The sequence below is a fragment of the Ictidomys tridecemlineatus genome, chromosome 7 (genome assembly GCF_052094955.1).
Source record: "Ictidomys tridecemlineatus isolate mIctTri1 chromosome 7, mIctTri1.hap1, whole genome shotgun sequence".
Classification (NCBI taxonomy): Eukaryota; Metazoa; Chordata; class Mammalia; order Rodentia; family Sciuridae; genus Ictidomys; species Ictidomys tridecemlineatus.
This window is the reverse complement of record NC_135483.1, coordinates 141,380,739-141,406,956: the sequence shown is the minus strand read 5'-3', so window position 1 is coordinate 141,406,956 and position 26,218 is coordinate 141,380,739. Positions and strand designations below refer to the sequence as shown.

Sequence of the window (26,218 nt, the reverse complement as noted above, 5' to 3'; positions counted from 1 at the left end):
GTGGGTGTCTAACCTGCTGGGAGTCTAGAGATATCATGGTGGGCAAGCAAGGCTGGAGGCTGGTCAGCTTACCTGCATTAGGAAGATGCTGAAGTGGCCTCTGGTGAGGACTACAGACACTACACCAGACCTTCTCCTCTTGTCTAGAATCACAACCTGCTTCATTGTCAATTTGGGCATTTACGGCTAGCCATCTTAATTATAAATCCCTTCTAACTTGGATGATATATTATTTGTCTGGTACTCTATACTGTGCCTAGCACAGTGAACATTTCATCTAGAAATTGTATTTATCCATTAACAGAAGAAATACTGGGTTGAGTGCCCACTCTGTGGCCGGAGTAAAGGGCCCTGCTCTTGGTTCAAATTCTTGTATGAATTATAGTAGGCCATCAAGAAATATTTTAGATAGGACACACTATCTTTTTTAGTGATCATAATAGTTTGTATTATAGACAACTGGTTCATAAAAAAACAAAAACAAAACTTAGTATTTTTAACTTGCTCTGCAAGTTTCACACAAGGTACATCAGTTAACCTCTATTTCCCAATCTAGAGATTATGGAGTCATTTGCTTTCCACAAGTGAGCAAACAGACACAAAAGGAGCATAAAATGCTGAGATTATATAGAGAAAGTGCAATACTCCTGATTCCAGCTAGTTCTGTTCCCATCACATACCAGTCCTGAGCCTCATAGCTCACTGCAAGACTGGCCATGTCTTAGCTCACTACCATGACTTAAAAGGCACCATCGAAAACTGCCTTGTGGCAGCGCTGTGCTTGTGAGCAAAGCGAGTAAAGGGCCTTTTCTAAAAAGACTATAAATAATCATGATCAAGGTAAATGACAGAACCTTAAAGCAAAGGTTTACTGCATGTAAATGGGTTGCAAAATGGCTTTCATAAATTGAGCACGAGATTCATAAAAAAGAAAATTGCTCAACCTGTAGTGCTACAATTCTCTCTGAGCTTACAATAAAAAAAAAAGAAAGATCACTTTATGTGAAAATTATTTCTTTTCTGATTAACCCTTTGGTATGCATTCATAAGTTGGATTTTCTTTCCAAAGAGCTGCAATGCTGGGCCCACTTCATGGTCATTTTCTGTGGCAGGAAGCAGCACTGTCAGGGACATAGTGGATGCCAGCTCCGTAATACCTGACTGACTGAAATCTAGGTACTGGTTCACCCAAGAGTCGGAGGATCAGGCTTTAAGTTCCTTTGATGTCATCATCTATCTAAATGAGTTTTGAGTGAGTCACTTAGCAGCTGTAGACCTGCATGTACTCACCTGTGGAATGAGGAGGCGAAAAGAAATAATTTTTAACTTCTTTCTCAGCTATCACATTCAACAACATTAAAGCAATGTGGATCTAAAGAGAATCAAGTACTGCTAACAAAGTGAAAGTATGCTCTCTTTTGTTCAATTTTGTGGTAACTGTGTTTTGGGGTGCTTGGTTAGCATATGGTTTTTTCCTCACCAAAACTCCATTGAGGTTAAATTGCTCAATGCGGAACTGCCAGGAGATGGGGCCTTTGAGAGGGATTAATGTCTTTCTTGAGAGACTGGATTAGTTCTCTTGGGAACGGATTAGTTCTTGCTAGAGGGGGTTGTTATAAAATGGGTCGGCTCCTTTGTTCATCCCTCTTTGCATGCTTGCTTGCCCTCTGCTTCTATGTACATGGAGCAGCATAAAACCCTCATCAGAAGCCACACAGATGTGGATTTCCAGCCTCCAAAACTGTAAGCTATATCAACTTCTTGATAAAATACCGTGTCTCTGACATCTTAGTGTAATAAAAGAGAATGAGCTAAGACACGTGGAAACCTGGATTGTATCAAGCCTTGGCAGGTACTGACTTTGACATTTCCATACCATGAAAGTCCATAGGAGAAAGTAGGAATGGTTAAGATGGGGGCAGGGGCCAAACTCACTAAGTATGAGGCAGTGAAGATTCTGAACTCTGAATCGAATGTTTCAAAGACTGTACTAGGCCAAGTTCACTCCCAAAGTCAGTTTTCTAGAGTATCCTGATGCCACTTTGGGTCACATCCATACTCTTTACCCTGATCACTCAGGCTGGATTTCTTCTCTCTATCCTCTTTTCTAGATCTAAACAATAAATGTCTATGAAAGACATCTTTCTGATCACCTTGTACTGTGGAAAATGTACAAATATAACTTTTTTAAAATCTTTTTTTTAGTTGTATATGGACACAATAACTTTATTTTATTTTTATGTGGTGCTGAGGATCGAACCCAATGACTCACGCATGCTAGGCAAGTTCTCTACCACTGAGTTACAACCCCAGCCCACAAATATAACTTTTGATCATCACATCAATTTTAAAAGAAAGTCTCACTGTGCCTTAAGTTATTCTACAAACTAGAATCTTAAAAATATTTCACTGCCCTGAGGCATGAGTACATTCTGAATCACTCAAAGATGGCAATATCATATAGAAGGAATAGAAGCTTTCACTAAGCTGATATTTAGAGTAGGAGCCTTAGCCTAAAGTTAGCAGAGTAACATCAAGACAGGACAATTAACATGTGGATGTGGTTTTTAAAAGGTAAATGAATTTTCAAATAAATTAATACACTTCTCAAAGAAAATATGCTCAAATGTTTTAAAGGTAATTGGGCAAAGAAATCATTCAAATTGATTTACCAACTAATAATTAAGAGAGTGCTTTGAGTAAGGCATGGTGCTGGGTGCTAGAGATCTGATGGGCACAGCTCTGACATACCTGACATATTACACTGATGATGTGTTAAATGTGTGTGTCAGAGAGAGAGTGTGTGTGTGTGAGAGAGAGAGAGGAAGAGACAGAGGGAGGGAGGGAGGGAGGGAGGAAATGTTTCCTAGTTGTATGAGACTGAAATGGTTTGAAACATCAAGTTGGCTTCAAGTAAATATAATTCTTATAATCCAGATTATTTTTTCTAGTTTTTCTTGACTTGAACTTAAGGAAGCAATGCAAATACTTCAGTAGCACACTCATGACTAAGCTCTAGGGTCACAGGACAGGATAATTACATCTGCAATCATCTCTGTGGGTCAGAACAAAGATTTTTCTTGTCTTCTGATGTAGAAATTGGTTGTCCACAACAAAAGACAGAATGCAGAGTTGGACGGATTAATATGATAATGCTTCTAATGTGTGTAGAGTTTTACGGTTCACAAAATACCTTCAAGATGCTCAAATTATCATATGAGGCTCTCTATAAACCTAAAGAGGAAATATTTACAGATGAGGAAACTGAGGTTCAGAGAGAGGAGATCTGCCCAAAGTTGCCAGTGAGCAAACAGTAGGTCTTTACAAATTCCACACAGTGGCAATAGTGCCTAGAGATTAGTGGTTGGGTTCACAAAATTACTAAGAATAAATTACACTGGGGGTGCAAAAATTCCAAGACTTTTCCTCCCTTCATCTGTCCCTCCTTTCCTTCCTTCTTCACTCCTCCCTTTCCCTCTCTGAAGTTCAAATTCTGTAGCTTTGACTCAGTGTGTGGAGTATCTAAGCCAGGGCTGAGTCACCTGTCTTCCTACAATCTCCTGGGAGGTAGGACTGACCAAAGTCAGAAAGACCAGGAGGGGCCTTCTCTATTTTCTCCTGAAAGTTAAATATTTTGCCTTTGGGGAAATAAAAGGCCAAACTGATTTGTCGCACAAAGTCTTGCCTTTCTCCTCACAGATGTTTATTTACTAAACTGACATAGGGTGAAGCTGTTTTTAGAGCTGGATCCCAGCACATGCTCTAGGCTTCTGCCCCTCCACAGGTCACTTATGTTTTCTTCCTGAACTATCTGTTGGGTCAGTTTCTTAGGGGACATGGAGAAGACTTTGTATGTAATTGATTCTGTCTGAAATGGTTACAACGAGGTTCTGGAGCTTCTATTTACCCTATGACAATCTCACTGGGCTTTTAGAACATATAGAAGATCAAAAGAAAATCTTCAAAAATATCCTAGCAGGGCTGGGGATATAGCTCAGTTAGTAGAGTGCTTGCCTTGCATGCACAAGGCCCTGGTTTTGATCCCCAGCACCACCAAAAAAAAAAAAAAATCATATCTCTTTTAGACGTCTATTGAAATTGCCTGAAATTGTTGTATTTTGTCAAGTTGTCAAATACAGATCATAGATTCATCCTAAATATTCTCAGAAAGAATTCAGTGTCAAATGGAAAGTAAGTCTACACAAATACCAAAGCATCTGGCACATCTTTCATAGACCCTTTGATCACTGGTTTGTCACCTACAGTCCAAGCATTCAGAGTGATGGTCTTCATTGAACTGGACCAGTTCCTTCAGCTGAGGCCAGATAGGATCTGTGTACAGCACTGTATCAGGGCTGAGAACAGAGTGAAGGCCACGGTGCAGGCTACAGTCTTTCTACCCTGCAACAGCAGGCTTAATATTCCATTGAGTCATTTTCCTCATGCCGGTTCTGCCGTTCAAACACTGTAATTATTTCATATATTTTTACCTAGTTATTATCTTACTCACCACAGGCACCTGTAATTTTTCTGTATTTTTTTTAACTGCTCATTTACTTATTCTTAATTCAGCTAATAATGGTTCCATGTATTAAAATTATCACAGAGAAAGTAAAGTGAAAACCTCCTAGGATGTAGAGGCAGCAGATTCATTACAGCCTACAACAGGGAATAAAATATTATGTATACTTTTTGCAGTAAGTACATGCTAATTATGCAGCTATTTATAAAACACTTATCAACATTCAAACTGATACTCTTCAATGTTGTTGTTTTGGAAAACCCTGCTTTGCATACAAGATCTCTGCTTGCAGCTGAAAACAAACTTTGGGGGTCATCTGCCCACTGATGAGACGAAGCTTTTGTCTACTCTATATTATGCTCTATTCCTCTCATGATGGTATCCAATAGTAATGGCAAAATTCATGTGGGACTTCAAAGTTTATAATGTACTTTCACACACATAGCCTCATTTGATCTTTGCAACAACCTGGTGAATGGGTAGGGCAAGTCTAATTACCCCTATTATATAGAAGGGGCTCACAGAGCTTGGGGATAATTGCCAAGTAATGCAGCTTGAAAGATACAGATCTTAAACATGATCTTTTGACTTCAGAGCTTTTTCTTTACCCACTATAACATGGGGCCTTTTGCCCTTTACTCTCTGTTGCTTGAGTTTATTCCTACCCTGAATGCAAGTTCAAGTTCTGCTTCTCCACTTAACAGGTGTAATCCTTGCTAAGTCCATTGACTGTTTAGAGTGTTGGTTTCCTCCTCAGTCAGCTTCCTAGGAACTTGGTTAAGGATGAAATGAGATAACATAGGGAACACACATGTGGCTGCTTCTGCAGCACATGAACTGCTCAGTAAACCCTGGCTATTGGTGTTATTACTGACCCCCTTCTGGAAATTTCTGACAATATTTCCAATGACAGTTTCAGAATTTTTCTAAGATTTAGCCTTTCTGGGTTTAACTTTATGATACTTTGTACCAACACAGGCTACTCCTGTGCTTGTATCCATGTGTTAACTTTGAGCTCACAAAATCACATTTTGTGCTGTCAATTACTTTATGTGTCTCCCATTTTCTTTCTCAGAATATTTTTTCCCATGGGTTTTTAGAATTCTCTGATTTTATAAATCTCTTACCCTTAGTGCTCTCTTTTAAAATCTCCAACCAGGAGTTTGTACTTAGTCCAATGCAACCCACTTGGCCTGGGTTCAAATCTTGTTTCTACATTTACAAGCTGTGTCATTAGGGGCAAATTACTGAGCTGCTCAGTTTCACTTTTATTATTGTAAAAACCAGAATTAAAAGAGTGCAACACCTCACAGCGTTGCTATGAGGTTGAGGAAATGTATACAAAATACTTTGCTGCCTATCTGATAAGAAGGTCATCTTCCTCTTAGGGATATATCATGTTCATATCATATCATTTCTTTACTGGAAATAAACTCTCAAATTGCAGACCTGTAGAAGTAACCACTCTGATGGTGATCTAGATCATATACTTTTCAGAATTAAAGGGGGACTACAAAGGTCAAATTTGGCTTCAGCTGAAATTTTTTTTCTTAGAAATCTAAAGAATGTTCCTAAAAAGTTGACTTCATCTAATAAATACAAACCCAATGTTGCTTTGTAAATCTTTCATCTATAAGAAAAGCATATTTTGATATATATTCCTCTTTGAGAACTCAACTTAACTTATAAAAACAACATCTTCAAGTCAGTTTCACGAGTGATAAGTGATGGGGAGAACTTGCCTTCAGAAAAGGAAGCCACTGTATTTGTTTTTAAGGATGAGTATATATAAAAGATAGTGTTAGCTAAAGCTTAGGGGCAAGTCTATATTCTATTTTTTCTTTCTTTTTTTTTTAAAGAGAGAGTGAGAGAAAAGAGAGAGAGAGAGAGAGAGAGAGAGAGAGAGAGAGAGAGAGAGAGAGAGAGAGAGAATTTTAATATTTATTTTTTAGTTTTCAGCGGACACAACATCTTTGTTTGTATGTGGTGCTGAGGATCGAACCCGGGCCGCATGCATGCCAGGCAAGCACGCTACAGCTTGAGCCACATCCCCAGCCCTATTTTTTCTTTTTAATTTAGGAAACTAAAATAAATTATTTTCATGCCAAAAGCATAAAATTTATGTTTAATACTAGGCAGAACAAAATTAGTAGGCTAATTAGAAAATATTCAACCAAATACTTACTGTGCTCTGTAAGTTTATATGTAAGCCATTTATACTTAAGATTCCAGCAGCAATAGTAAGAATCTGTCCATTTACAACAAAGACTTGTATTCACTGACATAAGAGAAAACCTCTTGATGGTAAATTTCAGAACTAATCCAAATGCTGATGATGTCATCATAGACCCTATTTTTTGATGACTTTCTGCTCATTTCAGCTTTATCCTAGGGTTCCCTCATGTTGGCAAGATAGCTGTTGCTGACAATTTGGATCACAGACCTCCAATTCTCTGTATTGAATGTTGAAAATGTTTTCACCTAGAAGTCTAGGAAGCCTCTCCTCGAATTCTACTACCCCAGGATAGCTTGGGCCTGCAATTTGAGAAGCAATGTTGTCAAGAGTAGTCAATTACTATGAGTGGAAAGACAGGCACACATGTTGGGGAGTCAACCACAATGTCCACTGTAGTCTAATTGTATCAGTGCGACATAGACTTCCTCCAAATATCTGTCAGTATATAGAGACTCTCAGGTAGTTATTTGGCTCCCTTGCCTTAACTTCTCTTATATGTCAAATGAAATAAATAATTTTGTTGTCCTTTGGTCTTCACATTTGAGGAACAGGTATTGAAAAGATAAAGAAAGTGATGTGTAAATACTCAGGATCAATCAGATAGTTATTAAAATTAAAAATAATATTAACTTGGTTGTGATCACTTGTTGAATTAAAGGCCAGCCTATAGATGGTGCAAACAAGAACATGACAGAGTTTAACCATAAAGCAGAAAATAAGACAATAAGAGAGCAATTTGGCAATAACACCCAAACCTAAACATTCCAGAATGTTTTCCATGAAATTATTAACAATGGTGAGATGTCTGGTGAATTTTGCTCTCTTTTCTTTTTGCAGTGATTGAAATTTTTTGCAATGAGAATGTCTTATTGTTAAGGATGGTAATGTTTATATTTATGAAATGATATATAAAATATTTAATGGCATAGAAATATATTCACAAAATACTGCTTAATGAAAAATCATACAAAATTATTTATAGTATGATCCCATTCTCAAATTTAAATCTATGTCTATTTATATAGAAAAAAGACTAGAAGGAAACACACCAAAATATCAGCCATGGTTCTACCTGAGAGGTGACAGGGTTTTAATTTTCTTTTAAGACTAAAGGAAAAATGAATTGAATTTAAAAATGCAGATATTAAAAAGATTAAAGAAGCTAGAGATGAAAAGTACAGAAATTGAACAAATATGATTTAAAAACTCATTATAAAGCACTTGTATTCATCAGGTCAAATCATGTCCAAACTGTATCTAATGAATAGAATCTCTCTCATTAGCACATAAAAAGCCTGATATATTAATGTTAAATAGAGTTCTACCATCCTTTTCTATGCTAAAAGCAAAATTGGAAGAGACACACAATGTGGATTAAGGACAGAAATAGGTGTCAGTGGCTCAGGGCTCAGATCTTTTCTGTACTAATAATTACCTTCTCTGAGCAAATCATAATTTTTCATTATCCTAGTTTATTGATTTGGAAAAAGCACAGTGAAAAATACCGGCTTCTTCATAGGGCTGCTATGAAAAGCCAGAAATGTTAAGTACTTGAAAAACACTCAGCTAAAGCAAGTGATTCATGGACGTGGTTAAGGGTTTCACTGTCCTTGCGTCCCATATTGAGAACACGGAGGTTAATCCACTTGTCCAATTTTGCAGTCTACATCTCTCCTGCTTGGGGGTCACTGCTAAGCAATTATGCATATGTGTTGTTTTGCCTCCTCATCCTCAGTCTCTCTACTTACTCTGTTTTGTTTTGTTTTTCCAGCAGTTTCCATGGAAGTGTGTAGTCAAGTACTTGGCTTTCACTTGACCAAGATGTCAGCAGTGACCAAAGTGGGGCCAACCAGACTTACCTTCCTAAGGAGGTGGGAATGAGGTAAGGGCCCTGTGCTGGTGGGGAGGGGGTTGCAGTAGATCTGCCCCAACAGCATGCTTTTCAATTCCTGCACCCCAGGTTCCTTGCTAAGGCTGAGGATCTCCAAGGACCTCTTCAGCTTTCTGAGGTGCTCCATCACCTTCTGATGAGTCTCTTCACCTCCAGTTCTGTCACAGTTGACTTGTATTATTTATGACTAGAAATTCAGAATATATAAGGAATCCACATACCACCTCCCTGAGGGGAAAGGGGACTGAAAATTGAGTCTTTGGTATAACACAAAAGCACTAACACATACTTGACTTTAGAGAAAGAGCCCTTCACTGCTGCCTACGTGCAGAAGGATGAGTTCCTGGCCTTCTGGGACACATTTCCCAGCCATTATAGAAGAGCAATTCTAGTTTGAGCCTCTTATTTATAGTATTTAAGGACTAGACTTGGGCTGTCTAACATAGTAGCTACTAGCCTTATGTGGATATTTAAATTTAAATTAGTAGCAGTGAAATAAAAATTCTGTTCTTCTCAGTATCAGTGTTAAGGCTAGTAGCTACTGGGTTAGCATCGAAATAAAACATTTCCATTACTGCAAAACATTCCACTAGCTGGCAATGGCCGGACTAGTCCCTAGACCCAAAGCCGCCTTCTCAGCTCTCCCCGCAGGACCGACCTGCCAGTAGACCTCTTCATTGGTCTGTTGTGACATTCCTAAGTTTGTTGGGCAAATATGCAAAGCAGGTTCCCTAAGTGTCTCGCACATTGGTGAAACCATTGAAACTGAAAATGCAAAAATTTAAAGGAATACATTCAGAAAACACTGGTAATTTTGGGGAGTAGATAGAAGTCTTACCAGGCATTTTATCTGGTACTAACAAAATGGGTCTATTTGGTTTTAGCTAACGGAAGCATAGATCAACATGTGTCATGTAATACATTGTCAAGAAGTGCTCTTCAATTCTAATTGAAGGTTATAGAATTATTCAAAATTTAATAAGCTTTCAAAGAAATAAAGAGGAAAAAAAATGATAAACTTCAAGCTTGGCATCCTGACTTGGAAGACTCTGTCACTTGCTTTGGGCATGCTGTTCAATTTTTAGGGGGCTTCAGGATCTGTGAAATAAAATAATACCAACTCAGAAGGATCCTGTGAGGTAAAGTGGTATGTTTAATATAAGTCAGTGTTCTTAGGATGGTGTCCAACACAGAGGGGAAGCTAATTCAGAACAGAGTCATGAGGAGACACTAAGTTCTCCCAGGGACAGGTGTGAAGGAGGCGGGCTGAGGACACCAGGTAGTATAGATTGTATCAGGCCACCCTTATCTTCTCAGTTTGCTGAGAAAAGAATGGACTGGGTATTGAGGCTGGGGCACTAGCTTAGTGGTAGAGTGCCTGCCTAGCACGTGTGAGGCACTGAGTTCAATCCTCAGCACCACATAAAAATAAATAAAGGTACTGTGTCCATCTACAACTAAAAAAATATTTTAAAAAAATGACTGAGTATCATAGGTCCCCTGTGACTGATTCTATTGTTCACTTTCTTGTCTTCCCCTCCTCTTCATCAATAGCATTATCCAGACTTTTCCCTATTTGAGATGGTGTGGACCTTCTCCCCAGAAGCTGCTATTTTCAAAATAGAAGTTAATGATCTGAACGTTCTCAGTCACTTTTGAAGGAGAAAAAGTCAAAAAATAAAAAGATGAGAGGGTTGGAGATGTGGCTCAAACGGTAACGTGCTCGCCTGGCATGCACAGGGTGCTGGGTTCGATCCTTAGCACCACATAAAAATAAAATAAGATGTTGTGTCCACCGAAAACTGAAAAATAAATATTAAATAATTATCTCTCTCTCTTTCCTATCTTTAAAAAAAATAAAGAGATGAGAATTTGCAGAAAAATACTAGCTTTGTGATTGGGGCTTTGAATTGTAAAGAAGATAGAACTTCAAAGGGGAGGGAGGGGGTGAAGGAGGCATGGGGGCTGGAAAGATGGTGGAATGAGATGGACATCATTACTCTAGGTACAGGTATGACTGTATATATGGTGTGAAGCTACATTGTGTACAACCAGAGAAATGAAGAGTTGTGCTGCAATTGTGTACAAAATGCATTCTGCTGTCAAATATACCGAATTAGATTAAATAAATAAATAAAAATTTTTAAAAAAAGATGCTAGGACTTGGCCTGCTTGACTCCCTTCTTTTGGTTTGGTCTACCTTAAGCTTATCAACATGCTAAACAATGAAAAAAACTATCTGAACTCTGTTTTTATTATTCCTTTCAACAAATCTCAATGGTTTAATAATGACTACCATGTATGGAGTGAAGAGAGCACAGAAAGATCCTGAATGTGTTAATTTTACTTGAGAAAAATTGAATATGAGCCAGAAAGACTATATAATATAGGTAAGTCTCATTAAGCTGTCATTACTTGGAAAGATAGTTTCCAGGCAAATAAACACCGAATCTCACTCTCACAGATCCCTCTAAGTAGCACATTCAATTCAAATCTCCCATCCTCATACATTCTGTTGACTTCAAAGAGAATTATGGGTAAGAAAATGAGAATCAGGTAGGGCAATTATAATTCTGTAAAAGAAAAAAAACATGCCAACATTGATTGGATTGCTCAAAAATGAAAGGAAAAAAAGAGACACTTTCCTTCAATACATTTAACTGCTCAAAAAGGCCAAAGTGTTTTAGGATCCAAATTTTTATTGCTTTAAAAATAAAGCAGCAAAATATACTTTCACACAACTCCCAAAGCTGAGGGTGAAACTAGGTCATATATTCACTTATTTTTTTTTTCAACTTATCTTTTCCAAATGCTTGCTCTGAGCCAGACATCAATTGGTCAATTTAGAATACTATTGAAAAGCTGCCTCCAAACCCAGTCTTCAGGTTGTCTAAAGGAATTTCCACTATAAACTTTACGTTTTGTATCTTTAAGTCAATTTGCTAATAAAAATACCAACAAAAAAACAAATGTCCGTCTCTAGAGGAAAGGATGCATTAAATTAGAAGGTATGTGAAAGACGAATAATCTCACAAGGGTGACTTACATTTATCTCAGCAGGTTGGCAACCTGGTTAATACCAGAGCCCAAAGGAAAAACATGGTGGATGGCGGGTCAGCCTGCCAGGCAGCCTATCAGAAACACACAGTTGTCTTCAAGGTGAGGAAACTATTCCTAACAGCACTCCCAGATAAGCATGCATACTTCTTGTCAGCATCACTTTCCCAAATGCTGTGGCTTGAATATAGTTTATCCTCTCTGAAACTCATGTTGAAATTTTATTCCCAGAATAAAAAAGGCGTTGAGGTGGTAGAACTTTTAAGAGATGAATAGGTCAAGGGGGCACCACCCTCATGAATGGATTACTTCTGCTCTCTGGACTGGCTTAATTTTCACAGGCAAGAGAGAGTTCTTGTTCTCTCCAGATTGTATTAATCACTACAATAGCCAGCTGTTATATAGTGAGGCTGACCGCTATATTTTGTCTTTTCCACACAAGCTTGCTGCAGTTCAAGGTTCTTGTACTGTAACATAACAAACCCATTGGACCTGTCTAATCCTGGACTTCCAGTCTCCAGATCCGAGAGTTAAACTTCTTTTCTTTATAAGTCACCCAGTCTCAGGTAAGCTGTTTCACACTTTTTCACCCAGGTAATAAGTTGGAAATCCTGAAACATGGCAAGACAGACCTCTGATAGGGAGAGTTAATGTCGACACAGGGAAAAATGTTGACATATCAGAGTTTGACAAGAGTGGAAAGCAGAACCCTATCTGGGCCATGACTTACCTTCAGAGGGCAAAATCAGGTGGAGATCATATACACATAGGGTGTCTTCAAGGAAACAGGGACTTACCACAACAAAAGGATATTGGGCCACCAGGGCAGGGCAAAGCTGGGTATTTGGCATAAAAACACAGTGCATCATAATAAAGTCATTTAAAACAGAATCTAGAGGAGAAAAAAGGTAGAAAAATTAGGTTCTTGTGAAAATCTTTAGGAAAGCAAAGTATCTATTATTCATTTATTTTTAGCCATTGGATGTATGTGTGTGTGTGTGTATGCGTGTGTGTGTGTGTGTGTGTTTTAATATATTTTAAGTGGGAAATGGACACAAAACCTTTATTTTATTTATTTTTATGTGGTGCTGAGGATCAAACTTGGTGCCTCACATGTGCTAGGCAAGCGCTCTACCACTGAGCCACAATCTCAGCCTGGATGGGGATGGTTTTAACGTGCACAGAAGCATTTCATGTAAAAATAATGGTGACGAGCTTGAGATCAAAACCTAATTTTTTAGGATATTGGACAAAGAAGTAATATTTTAAAAAGAGATAGTTTTATAAAAATAGCACTTAGTCACCTTATCTGCAAAGAATTTTTCTTTTTTACAGTTCTGGGAATTGAACATAGGGCCTTGTACATGCTAAGCAAGCACTCTACCACTAAGCTACACCCTCAGCCTCAAGGAGGTAGTCAAAGCAGAGAATTGGTGGTGGTGGTGGTAGGGGGAAACATAACAAAAAGAGATATGATAAAGTCTATGGGTAGTACTGGAGGAAAATAAAGCTATCTCCTAGATACGAGGAGTGACTGTGCCAAGTTTGAAGCATTTTGCAGGCAGGTAAGGAGGGGGTTGGAAAGGACCCAAGGCACATCCCAAAGATAAGTTTCGTTTGTCTCATCACTGAACTAGATGCTGGCTCTTCATTGCAAAGATAATACCATCCAGCCAGCCTGGTGGGAAACGGCAGGTTGACCAATCTAAAAGTCCCAGGAGTAGGCTTATTGAAACCTGGAACTCAAGGTGCCATGGGGATTTTTAATTTAAAAACAAAAAAGAACTATACTGGTTGAGACTTGTGAAATCTTTTTAATAGACGATGGTGAGAAATATGCAAACTTATCTCTATAAATTAGATTTCCAATGCCCACGTCTTTAATGAACTTATATCACCAAAGTTTGAATCAGCAGCTAAATGTTTAACCATTATACTCATTTAAATCTGTTGTAATCCCAAGTTTATCCCTCAGTGTGCTTAGTCATTCCAGGCCCATGTTGCTGAGCCACAGAACAAGTAGACAGGTGCCAGATGGAAGGTGTATAGAGTTTCTTTTCTTTTCTTTTTTTTTTAAATTAAAAAGAGGTTGCTTGTCAACATCTAGTCACCTTCATACATTTTATATACTCTTTGAAGATAGTAGAATAATGCTTGCTTATATGCCACTCAGGAGGCCTGCGCTCTGTAGTAGTTAAAATTTTATTTCCTTCCTTCCTTTATTTTTTTTTTTTGGTGGGGGAGTATTGGGGGTTGAACTTAGGGGCACTCAGTCTCTGAGCCACATCCTCAGCCCTATTTTGTATTTTTTGTAGAGACAGGGTCTCACTGAGTTGCTTAGCACCTTGTTTTTGCTGAAGCTGGTTTTGAACTCGTGATCCTCCTGTCTCAGTCTCCTGAGCTGCTGAGATTACAGGCATGTGCCACTGCCTTTATTCATTTTTTGTGGAGCTGGGGCTAAACCCAGGGCCTCACACATGCCAGGCAAGTGCTCTACCACTGAAGTACATCTCCAGACTACCACAGTATAATTTTTGCTAATGCAAAGATTTGACATGGGCTCCAAGGCTGAGGACATGTATATTCACAGGGACTGGTCACTTATTATGGCCAATCACCCCAACTCACATTTCAATATGGCTTTCTTATTCTTTACCCATATACAGTGACTCCTGAGAATTTTAAACAATAATTTTCTATTTGAAAATGATTTCCTAGTCACTCATAGCAGCCAAAGTCTAGGAAACTAATAGATCTTTAGGTAGAAAACTTTAGTAAATTAAAAGAATGCATAGTCATATTTAGCAGTTTTTATTTCTATGATGTAAACAAGTTTTACCATAACTGACATTTCTCCTTGTATTGGAAATTCATAAATGCCAAAGGTATTCACCTCCATTATATCCACATGCTTCGTGTACCTGTGCTAGGGTTATTTTTAGCACCCAGGAGAGTAGTGGGCAATATTCATATCTTTGATTTATGAGAAAGATACTGATTTATTCTTATAGCCAAGCTATAAACATTACTTATAAGAAAACATTTACTTATAAGAAAAAAAGTCAGAAAAATTGCAGTAAATGAAGTTCAACATTAAATTATGATGTTTGTTAGTCTAGTCTCTGACATCAAAAATGGAAGTGTCAGGCCTGGTGTGGTGTAATCCCAGCAGCTTGGAAGGATGAGGCAGGAGGACGGCAAGTTCAAAGATAGCCTCAGCAACTTAGTGAGGTCCTAAGCCACTTAGTGAGACCCGTCTCAAAATAAAAAATAAAAAGGGCTGGGGATATGACACCATGGTTAAGTGTCTCTGGGTTCAGTCCATGGTACCAAAAAAATAAAAATAAAAAAGGGAAGTGTCAGGAGTCATATCCCATATGCCATCCATAGGACACACTGATTTCTAGGCCCTACATTTTTTTTTTTTTAAAGAAGCAATAATACAGTCCCTATCTCTTTTAAAGGTGACTTTAAAAAGAAAGTTACATTTGCTCTTCATGGGTAGTGAAGACCCTTCCTAAGATGTCATAGTCTCAAATGTTCTAGAATCTTCCTTTTGGGTCAACACCCACTTTCTTTTCTCACTTAGATAGTAATAGCACAGCACATATCAAACTGCTAGCTCTTTCCTTCCTGTTTCTACATCAGTACTGGTAGTCTTTATCCCATCTCTAGTTACTGGTCACCAGCCTTTCTTTAGGGCCACTTCAAAGGTTACAATCTCAATGACAATTTCCTGGATGGCAGTAGCCACTGAGTGCCCCTGAGGCACTGACCGCACTCTGCCTTATATTTGAGTGCTGTGCACATTTCTTCATGTCCTCAGCAATTTTAGGCTTCCTGAGGGAAGAAGGCAATCCTTGGACCTCACCCAAGGTCACCAACTTAGTGCCTGCTCAACAACAGAAGAAGCCTGGACCCAGGGCCTAGCTTGTATATCTACCTTCCCAATTCATGCACTGTACAAAAAACCTCTCAGATAATCAATTTACAAAATGAGAAACTGGAAAGAGGAGATGAAATAAGAAGTCATTGGCAAAATGCTTTTAGGATTGTTGTGAAGATACATTATAGAAATGGTGTTTGAACTAAGTTTTTTACATAAATCTTTGAACTTCTTTTAGAGAGAAATATTCCTCTATGGAACTTAGTGTGCTTAAAATAACCCATGGTATTATTCTGAGAGACAGGCCAGAAGCCAGGATTTTTTTTTTTTTTTTTTTAAGTTGAATGTTAAGGCTAGAAGTGCAACTCAGTGGTAAGGCTCTTGCCTAGCATGGACGAGGCCCTGGATTCAATGCTCAGTGCAAAAAAAAAAAAAAAAAAAAAAAAAAAGAATGTTATCTGTTCCAAAGTCATTCACAAGATAGAAATCAAAGTAGAAATAATGTAACTTTGAATACTTAGTTCACTTGTGAGATTGTACCAGTCTTTTTCACCCTCAATTCTGTGTTGTAGGTAAGACTGGTTCACTGTAAGGAGATGCTACCTATTTAATTTTATTCTCCCCCCCAAAATATGTTGCAGTACTAAGCCCCAATATCTCAGAATGTGACCTTATTTGGAAATAGCATCTTTGCAGATATGGTCAAGTCAATGTGAGGTCATTAGTATGGGTCTTAAGTGAATTTGACTGGTGTCCTTATGAAAAGGGGACAGGATATTAGGGCACAGACACAAATATGCACAAAGGGTATGCTATAAAAAAGTCAAGAGGAGAATGCCATATCAACATGAAGGCAGAGATCAGGGTAATGATCCTCAAACCGGGGAGTGCTAATGATTGCCAGAGAGGCCCCAGAAATTAGGAGATAAACATGGGGCAGATTCTCCAACATGGCCCCAGAAAGAAATCAACCCTATCACCTTCATCTTGGACATTTAGCCTACAAAACTGCAAGACAATCAAATGCTAGCTTTTGAGTTCCCTGGTTTGTGATACTTTGTTATGGCAATCCCAGTAAATCAGTACAAGAACATTGTTAAACTCTGGAGCAAGAATCCACAACCAAAGAGAACCGTTTGACCCTCAATTGAAGCAAGGCTGTTCTTTATACAAGCAGCTCCAGATGCTTTATGGAAATAGGGAAGTTTTACATGATAACCTAATAGATATAGGATATAGTTGGTAGGAGGGATTGGATGATAACATAAGAGACACCCTGGAGAAAGCTACTCCTAATCTGTATGAATGAAGCTGAGTCATCTGTGAGGATAGCCAGGCACTCTGTCTGTGTCCCATAGGAACACACTCTAAATATTACTACACGTAACCCCTTCCTAAAACTGCCTTGGCAATGCATACTGAGAATGAGAAACAATGCTTAGCATGGATTTAATGGACACACAAAACTGTTCTGTGCATACCTGTTGCTTCATTTAAAGCTGGCTCAAGGCGTATTGTTTCTAGAAAATGCTCTAAAATTTTTTCAGGTGTCCCTGACATCACAGTATACCTAAATAAGAAATACAAATGTCATTAGTTTTTCAAAAACAGGCAATCAATAATAAAAAAATTTTGCTTAAGTTTTTTTTTTTTAAATTTGAGATCCCAGAGAACCATATGAACTTTACTTTTGACCAATAAAATAAGAAAGACCATGTACCATGCTCAAGTCACACCAAAAGATAATAAAAAAACCCACAAATTGAAGGTTACTGGAAACATATTTCCTTTGTGCCTACATGCAACTAAGGTAAACTTCTTGGAGAGCAGCTCTAGCAGGGTGGAAACTTCTAGGAGGTTGAAAACAGAGAAACTTCAGCCTTGTCCCAAAGGAAACAAAGAGGAACAAGTAAATCCCAGGACAGCTCAGGTTGGGCAAGGGGAGGTGGTAAGGGGAAATGACAGTAAAAGAGGTTACCCATATATGGGTGACTCTTAGCAAAATTTCAGTCTCACACTGGATTCCCCTGCCTCTTTCTGGAATTCTCTGCCTTTCTCAACTGTACACTGGTATGTGCTTTGGAAATGCAGCTAATAATAAAATAAGAGGAAAGAAAAAAATCCCCAAATGCCCGCGAGCAAACAAACAAGGAAGCGTCATGATAAGGAAAAAAAATCAACAATAAAAATCTATAAAATTTATTTCAATGTCATATATAAATTATTTTTTTTGAAGGGGTAGTTTAGCCTTTACTTTAGGAGATCCATTCAGGGTACTCTCCAACGAACAAGAGAGGATTTATTTTTTAAAATTAATGTGGGATGTTTCAGGTTGAAGTCCAGATGGTGACAAGCAGCGAATGAAAACTGTAGGCAAAATGACTTTAAGGTGACATAGAAGTTCCTTTTGCAAAAATCAGACTTTGCTTTCCTACTTGGCACTTCATTTAAGGCCAAACAACAGGAAAGAAAAGCAACAATGAAAATTCCCTTGTGCTGGGAGAGAAGAACTCCAGCGATGGGAAGGCCCTGCTTCCTTGGCCTCCTCACCAACACCTTTTCTTTGTCTGTTAGAGACCTTCATGGACCTGGGTTGAGATTCTAAGAATCTCTCCAATGTATGAAGTCTCAAGGCCTCACCCTCCTGCCTCAGGATTTTAGAAGAGGTGTGTTAAAATACAACTTTGTACGTGTGAAAAAAGCAACCCTGAAGAGAGTAAGAGTTCCATTTTAAGAAATCTAGCTTTAAAACCTAGAGGAAGGTTGGGGGAACTTGAAGAAAGAGGAGGGCCTATCTATAAATGCCTCCCCTCACATCAGTTGGAGAACATTGCTCAACTCAGTCATTCGTGGAATATGTGATTTCTGATAGTGCTCACCAGATGAGCCACAAGAGAAGTAGCATCTGGCCCCATTAATTAGGAAACTGGGTTGGAAAGAGCATTCCACATCTGCCTACCGTTTACTGTGCCCCAGACGACTAGGTGGGCCCTGAATAAGGCTGTCATGTTTACTCCTGCTAGTTAAATATTATCTCTGTTCCGAAGGTGAAGAAACTGCTGGGGTGGGGATGGGGCATCCAACCTGAGGCTGCAGAGCTGGTGAATGGGACATCCCTGATGTAAGTCTCATCTGCCTCGCTTCTTACTCTGCATGGAGACCACCTCTAGCTGCCTGGAGCTCATTCTGAACAGGAAATTCTCCATGTAAAGAGCGTTTTTGTTTGTTTGTTTTCTGTTTGTTTGGTTTTGAAAACAATTCTTACTTTAAAAAGAGTATAAATACATGACATAACATGAAAACTGAATGCAGAAAGCAATCTGCTACCTCACATGCCATTGAGTCGCTGCTGCTATAAATGTGTAAGCGCTCAATTTGAAATATGTTTCCTTGTCCAAAGTCTAATTCTGATAGCAGGTTGGGTTCACAGTCTAGTAGTCTCCATTTAAAAATCTCCTGGCAAGAGTATAGATGCCTGAGTGTCAAGCCAGATGTCTTCTTACCTCACTAGAGAGAAAGGGGCCTAGCACTGCCCACCTGGCCAACTGGAGATCCCATAGCACCTTTCATTGGCTGCCAAAGACTCCCCTCTGTGGCACAGCTGCCTCATCTGCCTCAGCCCAGCCTTTCTTCTAGGCTCCTCTGAAGGCCGGCAGGTCCTGACATTTCCTTAGTGCAGGGAGCTCTGAAGGGTGAGGCCTGGAAGCTTTTGGCCAGATACAGCTGTCTATGACTTGCATCTCTGGTTTGACTAAAACCTCACTTTATGGCTTGATTTCATGCGGGACACTGCCAGGCGCCTACTGCTTGACCTCTGTTTAAGTGAGGTCAAGACCACTTGAGACCAGACAGTATGACTCTTGTCCGTTTACTGCATGAAGGAGTTACTCTAGTTAAAGGGCTCACCCCAGTTGGTTACATTCCACAAGCTGTGAGGCTTTAAATGTATGATAGTAAAAGCTTTTTCCAACACCAACTCTGCATGTGAAGATACTTCTACTGCAACTGGGCGGGGGGGAAGGCCAGGGGAGAGGAGGAGTACTGGAAAGAGACTCTTTTTCCACCCCACAATCAAGATGGAGGTGAGCAATGAGAAAATCATCTAAAGAGAAAGGAACTTAATAACTTAAATATGAACAGTCATTTCAAATTCTTTCTTTCTTATTAAACCCGCAAACTCCAGAGTAGGAGGACAAAATGGCAAATGTTTGAGGGTTTCATGAAATGTGTCCATCATGACAAACACTGTCTTATTGACATTTTAATTCACACTCAAAGTTGAGTAAGGTGGTTTTGAAATTTTAAATGTGTACATAAACTATGGTGGATTTCCCAGAGGAAAGGCAAATCAGGAAAATAACATTGTCAAAGCCAAACTGGTGACTCTCTTCAAATTGGAAAAAAAAAAAAAAAGAAAATTACTGAGGAGATAGGGACCCTAAAGCTTCCTAAGTTTTGGTTTCATTCATAGACATGGTTACTGTCATGTTATTAAATTCTGGAACATCAACCCAAAATTCACTTACATGGACCTTCCTTTCAGCTCTGGTCTATTTAGGAAAACTCAACATAAAAAAATAACCCCTTAAGAGAAAACGGATTCTCATTCTTCAGGGCACAGTATTTATTAAATGGTTTACTGTGAACATGCATAAGTCTTTCAGTTATATAAGAAATTTGGATTGGATGACAGTACACAAATAAGTAGAGATAATGGAAAATCAGATACAGCTCTAAAATAAATTTAAAGCACATGGTATCTCCTTTTCCCACCCCTCTAGTTTAATTCCTTTTAAAAAAGAAAAACAACCCTTTGTTTGGAGAACACCCTGAATTTTGATATAGTAACAAGCAAATACTCTTAATTCTTCCCTATGACATGAAGAGGTGAAGGAAGGGAGGAGATTTCTTGATCAAATGTTTCAAAATTAAGAATTCTCAGGGCTTACTTTTTCAGGTGGCATGATTCCCTTAGACATCATTAAAGAATTAAGATAAACCACTACAAAATTGTCTAGTTATATGTAAGGGTACTAAACCATTGGGGGAAGCCCCAATCTTCACATTAAAAAATTTTTTTTCATTCTCATCCTCCTCTGGGCTGGAAAGACAATTTAAAAACATTCGGGCACATTTTTAAGAATGGAAAATAGTAAAAAACAAATAAAAAGAAATTTGGATGGTAATTTTATAGTTCTGTAAGTGAAAGGAAGGTTTTTAAAAATGTAGTCAGCCCTTTTGAAATAAATTGCTTGCAACATTTATTAAATAGTGTTGAAGATATAATATTTATATATAGTTGTCCCTCAGTAGAGATAATGTAGAGATTCTGTGGGGAATTGGTTCTAGAATCCTCCATGGATGCTAAAACCCACAAATGCTCAAATCCCCAATGTAAAATTTCATAGCATTTGCATATAACCTATGCACGTTTTATAGTGTACTTAAAATCATCTCTAGATTACTTATAATATCTAACAGGCCATCAATGTTATGTAAATAGTTGCTATACTGTATTATTTAGGGAATTATGACAAGGAAAAAGAAGTCAGTACATGTTTGGTACAATAAATTCTTTTTCCTGAATATTTTTGATTCTGGGTTGGTTGAATCCACCAACGTGGAACTTGTGGATGCAGAATGTAAATGGTACTATCTTGCTTTTGTAAGCTGGGAAGCAGAAGGAGCAGAGGAGTGAAAATTGGTCAAACTGAACTTAAATTCAAGCTATCCCACTGCAAGCTCTGAGGTCTCGGATAAGCCACTTGCTTCTCTGAGCTTAAATTTTTCCATCTTTTAAAAGGGGTTGTTGTAAGAGTTAGGTGAAATCTGAAAAATATGCTCCAGCCATTTAATGTTTCTTCCTGTCTCCTTTGTAAATCTATTGATTCATCTAGATGAAAATATCTGAGTCTCAGGTTTCTAGTCTAAGTAATAAAAATTCACCAGGTACAGTGATGGTTCTGATGAAGGGATCCCCACTTATTTAACAACAAAGGAAAATCCCTTGGGATGTTGTTATGGTTTGAAGGTGAGGTGTCCATGAAAAGTGCATGCATGAGACAATGCAAGAAGATTCAGAGGAGAAATATTTGGGTTTAAGAGTATAGGAAGTGTGAATTGGGGCATGGCTTTGGCATATATATTTGTATCTGGCAAGTGGAGACCTGTCTCTTTCTGATCATGGTGTGAGCTGCTTCCATTTGCCACACTCTTCTGCTATGATGTTCAGCCTCACCTTGAGCTCTAAGGAATGGAGCTGGCCTTCTGTGGACTAAGACCTCTGAAACTGTGAGCCCTCAAATAAACTTTTCCTCCTTTAAAATTGTTTTGGTTGGGTCCTTTAGTCATAGAAGCAAAGAAGCTGACTAAAACAGATGTATTCTCTTTTAACGTATTATTTGGCAACATTTCTTTAGCTACAGAATTGGTGTTTTTATTACACTCAGATTTAAAATTCATCTCCATCTTAAAAAACCCGATTCTGCAATTTGTTGTAATTCCTGAGAGCCACAGTTCTCACTCTCCTGTCTTACCACTCAAACATTGGTGATGAAAAAGTTTTATGTAGCAAGTAAAAACTGAAACAAACCAGATATACTAAAAAAGACTCAAGTTAAACAGGAGACCTGAGAAATAAGGAGCAAATCCCCTTTGGACATCAGCAGGAATAAGCATGAATGAGGCCAAATGGATGTTTCTGTGCTGCAATCAACAGAATATTTTGTATTTGAAACCCGGGTTTCCATCAAACGTTCATTCTGGTAATAAGATGAAAACACTTCCTGAGAAATCCTACATATGACATTCAAATACCGGAGATTCTCATCACCTCTGCCACATCCTTGAAGCTGCCTGGCGTTCCTGTTCCCATTGTTCTCTCCCTGCCTTCTGTTCCAAAGCTATTAAGTTGAATAGTGTGTACAGAGAGGTTTTTAGAGTAGGAGAATATTCTTTCCAGCATGACTCTAGGCAGCACCAAGCTCAATGCAGTGCCAGAAATGGATACATTATACTCCACAAGATGTGTGATTAGTCAATAGAGAGAAAAAAAGTCACACATACACTGCCATCTTCCACAAAAAAAAGGAGAACATGCTATTGTAGAAATGATGATACCATGTGAAAAGGTTAATCATAGTCTGGCAATTACAGTGTTGGATGCAAACATACTTTTGCTGAGGCTGTGAGTTTCCTTGATTAGAAGCTCTGCTCCCTGCTGGGACCTTCTCCAGCACCAAGACATCTTGGTCATGTTCTTTAAGTCTGACTGTGTTCGCCTCAACGTCCTGCAAATACAAATTACACCACATACAGATGCCGCCGTTTACTCAGACAATGAAAAAAATTTCAAATGCTTCAGAAACTCATTTGGTGCTTGTGATGCTAATTGTTGCGTCTACAAATTAAGTCATTTTCAAAGTCAAGGGCTGGAACGGTCAGAGAGAGGACCAGATGAGGTTTGAGGCATGTGTTTTTGTTTTTTTTAAAACTCTGCTTTTACACCAGACTCAGAGAAACAGCAAAGTCCAGAGTGATGTGGCTGTGCTCTGAGAAGCCTTTGAGAGACAGCGGTAGAGCAGGGAGACAGGGGAGAAAGGTATTTATTTTTCATAAAAATATGTGGCAAACAGCACTCAGCTTCAGCAAAATTCTCTTTCCTTCTGAGTGTTTTTAGTTTCCTTAGGAGTGGCACCACTGTCTCTAATCAAAAGACACTTAGAAAAATCAATGTGAAATGTGTTAAAATCTTTTTCAGTTATTTTAAATGACATTATAAATTATATCCGTGAGATATGGTCTGAAGCTGATTTTTTTCAAAGAAATTTTGGCTGAGCATAAAATTCCAAGAGTTAGTATAGCTGAACTGTAAACTTCCATATCCTTTTAAATAATTGATTTTAATTTTTAAATGTGCTTTTCCTCAACATTTGGGCTCCATCTTAAAAGAAATCAGATAACAACCAAATCAGATTCCTTGGGGGTATTTTTCCCTGTGTTGTTCAATGGTATAAACGAATCTAACTTTCTTTGCATTCAGATAAATGGTTTTTTTTTTTTTTTCCTTCTTTTGGTACCAGGGATTGAACCCAGGGGCACTCAACCATTGAGCCACATCCCCAGCCCTTTATATTTGAGACAGGGTCTTGCTAAGTTGCTCAGCGCCTCACTAAATTGCTGAGTCTGACCCTGAACTTGTGATCCTCCTACCTCAGCCTCAGAGTCTCTGGGATGAGAGGTGCGCACCACTACACCCAGCAAGACAATGCTTTCTTAAAACAAACTTTGTGGTCATAAATGTTGCCGGCAGAGGCAGATGCTTCTGGCAGTGTAGGGATAGCTATCTCAAGGAAAGGCAGAGAAAGGAGGAGAGCAGAGCCATCCCAGAGAGAATAGCCTCCCAGGTGAACTCAAGCTAGGATGGAAGGATCAAGGCCATGGAAGCCAGGGAGGATGGGACACTGTCATCATCCATAATCAGGCCCCTACCAGCCAAACCTGGGTTATCCCTTCCAAGGAACCAAGGACTACATGGTAGGAAAAGATCAGAGACCATTTCTTCTAAACATCCTCTATTCTCACAAACAACTTAACAAGCTTAAAATGGGCTCATCTTCAGGGCCAACACTAAGTACAGTTCCCCAGCTTCCTCTACCACCCCAATTCTTTTCCTACTGACCAATGTCTGAATCTCCTTTAGTTCATAACAATTTGAGATAAAGCACTTAAAATGAAAATGCTGGGTTAGAGTAACCAGGACTGATCTTAATTTCCACTAATGTGCAATCACTCAACAAGTCAAGAGATTGTGGGACGATATGAGAGAGGCTTAGTTTTGGGAGACCTGGGAGGTGGACATTTGAAAGGTCTAGGATACAGAAAAATGTGGAGCAGAAAGATTGCCACTGCTCTGGAGAGTGGGATGGGGAAGGACACAAAAAGGACACCTAAGATGCCAGAGAGAAACTGCTTAGACTGTGACATTTTGCCAAGGCAATTGGTATCTATCATCAATTCTCATGGCCAGTATAGGCATGTGCAGAGGAATCTGGTCCAGCATCACATCCTGTGTTTACACCTTTCTGGAATATCATCTCTGGACCCCAGAATGCACACCCATTTCATAACAAAGCCCTTTGTTCCTAGAGCACCCATTCATCACAGTACTTCACTGAGATCTCTGCTCATCTGGGAAAGGGAAAAATGGGACAGCCTTCGGGCACACCTAGCTTTGGACTCACCCTCAGAATCCGGTTGAAATCCTCCTTGTCGACTCTTAGGAAATGACAATTATCCTCTCGCAAGACGATTGAGGCAGCTCGCGGAGCATCGTTCACTAGTGCTAACTTGCCAAAGTCATCTCCCTCATGCAGGGTGCAGACCACACCCTGGAGAGAGCAGGACATTCAGGTGAAATGGAGTAAATACTCACCCACCCCTCATCACCCCGCCTCCCCTGAAACACTGTCTATATAAATGGGCTGTCCCTCACTATGCCAAAGTGGGATTCTATAATTAAATTATAATGTTTAATTTTTCTTTCATTGATTGAGATGGTCTAGGGCTTAACTCAAATAAGGAGATGAGCCCCCAAAAAGTATGACTGAATATAATAACTGAGAAATGTTTTGATTAAAGATGCAATATTTTTGGGGGGCTGGGGCTGTAGCTCAGTGGCAGAACGCTTGCTTAGCATGTGTGAGGCATTGGGTTCGATCCTCAGTGCCACATAAAAACAAACAAATAAAATAAAGGCATTCTGTCCATCTACAACTACAAAAAATAATTTAAAAAAAAGATGCGATATTTTTTTCTCCCTGGAATAGATGTATAAGATGTAATGTTGTTGCAAGTTTAATTGTAGCACTATGTTGTTACTACTTAGGGCCACACTAGCAAATGGAACACAATAAAGTTTTAAAAAGAAAAAAAGAGAGGTATATACCTTGCCATAAATGACTACATTCACTGATCCTTTTAGAATAATGTACCAGGAGGTACCTTCTTCCCCCTGGTTAAACACTAGACACAAAAAGATGACAAGAATAGAAGCACATCAATACAAATTACAGCTTATCAAATCATCATTTTTAAGTCCCCAGAATTACGCATACATAAAATAAAAAAACCACTGGCAAATGCTAACTTATTCAGGTGGAATATTATTTTTCTTTCTCTAGAACATGAAAGGAAGAGAAATCCTGCACTACTTTCTGTGTCCTGAAAGACAGGTTTTCACCAGATACTAATTTGCCAGCAGTCTATTTCTTAAAGAAATGCACATTCTTCTAATTCATCAAAACATTATGCCATAGAAAATAGTTTTTAAAAGTAATCTGACCAGTAATGTGAAGTTTGAAAACATGAAAATCAGCACTACATCTTGTTTACAGATATATATCTACTTATATTTTTTAACAAATGGGTGGGAATGATAACCACTACTGTCATGGTAGAAATTACCTTCAAGAGGGAAAGAACAGGATACAGGAGGGAACCAGAGGCCTTCAATTGGAATTGAATTCTTTTAGAAAATAGGAAATTTTTCATTTTTTAGAAAATATGAAAAAATATGGCATAATGGGAGTGTTTGCTAAAGATTTAAGTAGTATTTGTAATATGTTC

General features: G+C 38.7%; 1 protein-coding gene across 14 annotated transcripts in view; it reads right to left on the bottom strand.

Annotated features, from left to right (window-relative positions):
* The window catches only part of Rapgef4 (Rap guanine nucleotide exchange factor 4), a 283,143-nt gene that overhangs the window by 35,597 nt on the left and 221,328 nt on the right, over positions 1-26,218 (bottom strand). For all 14 annotated transcript variants that reach the window (XM_005324601.5, XM_078017600.1, XM_078017601.1 and 11 more), the window contains 5 exons: positions 25,539-25,615; positions 24,835-24,981; positions 22,766-22,881; positions 17,074-17,162; positions 12,520-12,598 (listed from right to left, as the gene is read on the bottom strand). In XM_005324601.5, the coding sequence (XP_005324658.2) occupies positions 12,520-12,598; positions 17,074-17,162; positions 22,766-22,881; positions 24,835-24,981; positions 25,539-25,615 (508 nt within the window). The remainder of the gene's footprint in view (positions 1-12,519; positions 12,599-17,073; positions 17,163-22,765; positions 22,882-24,834; positions 24,982-25,538; positions 25,616-26,218) is intronic.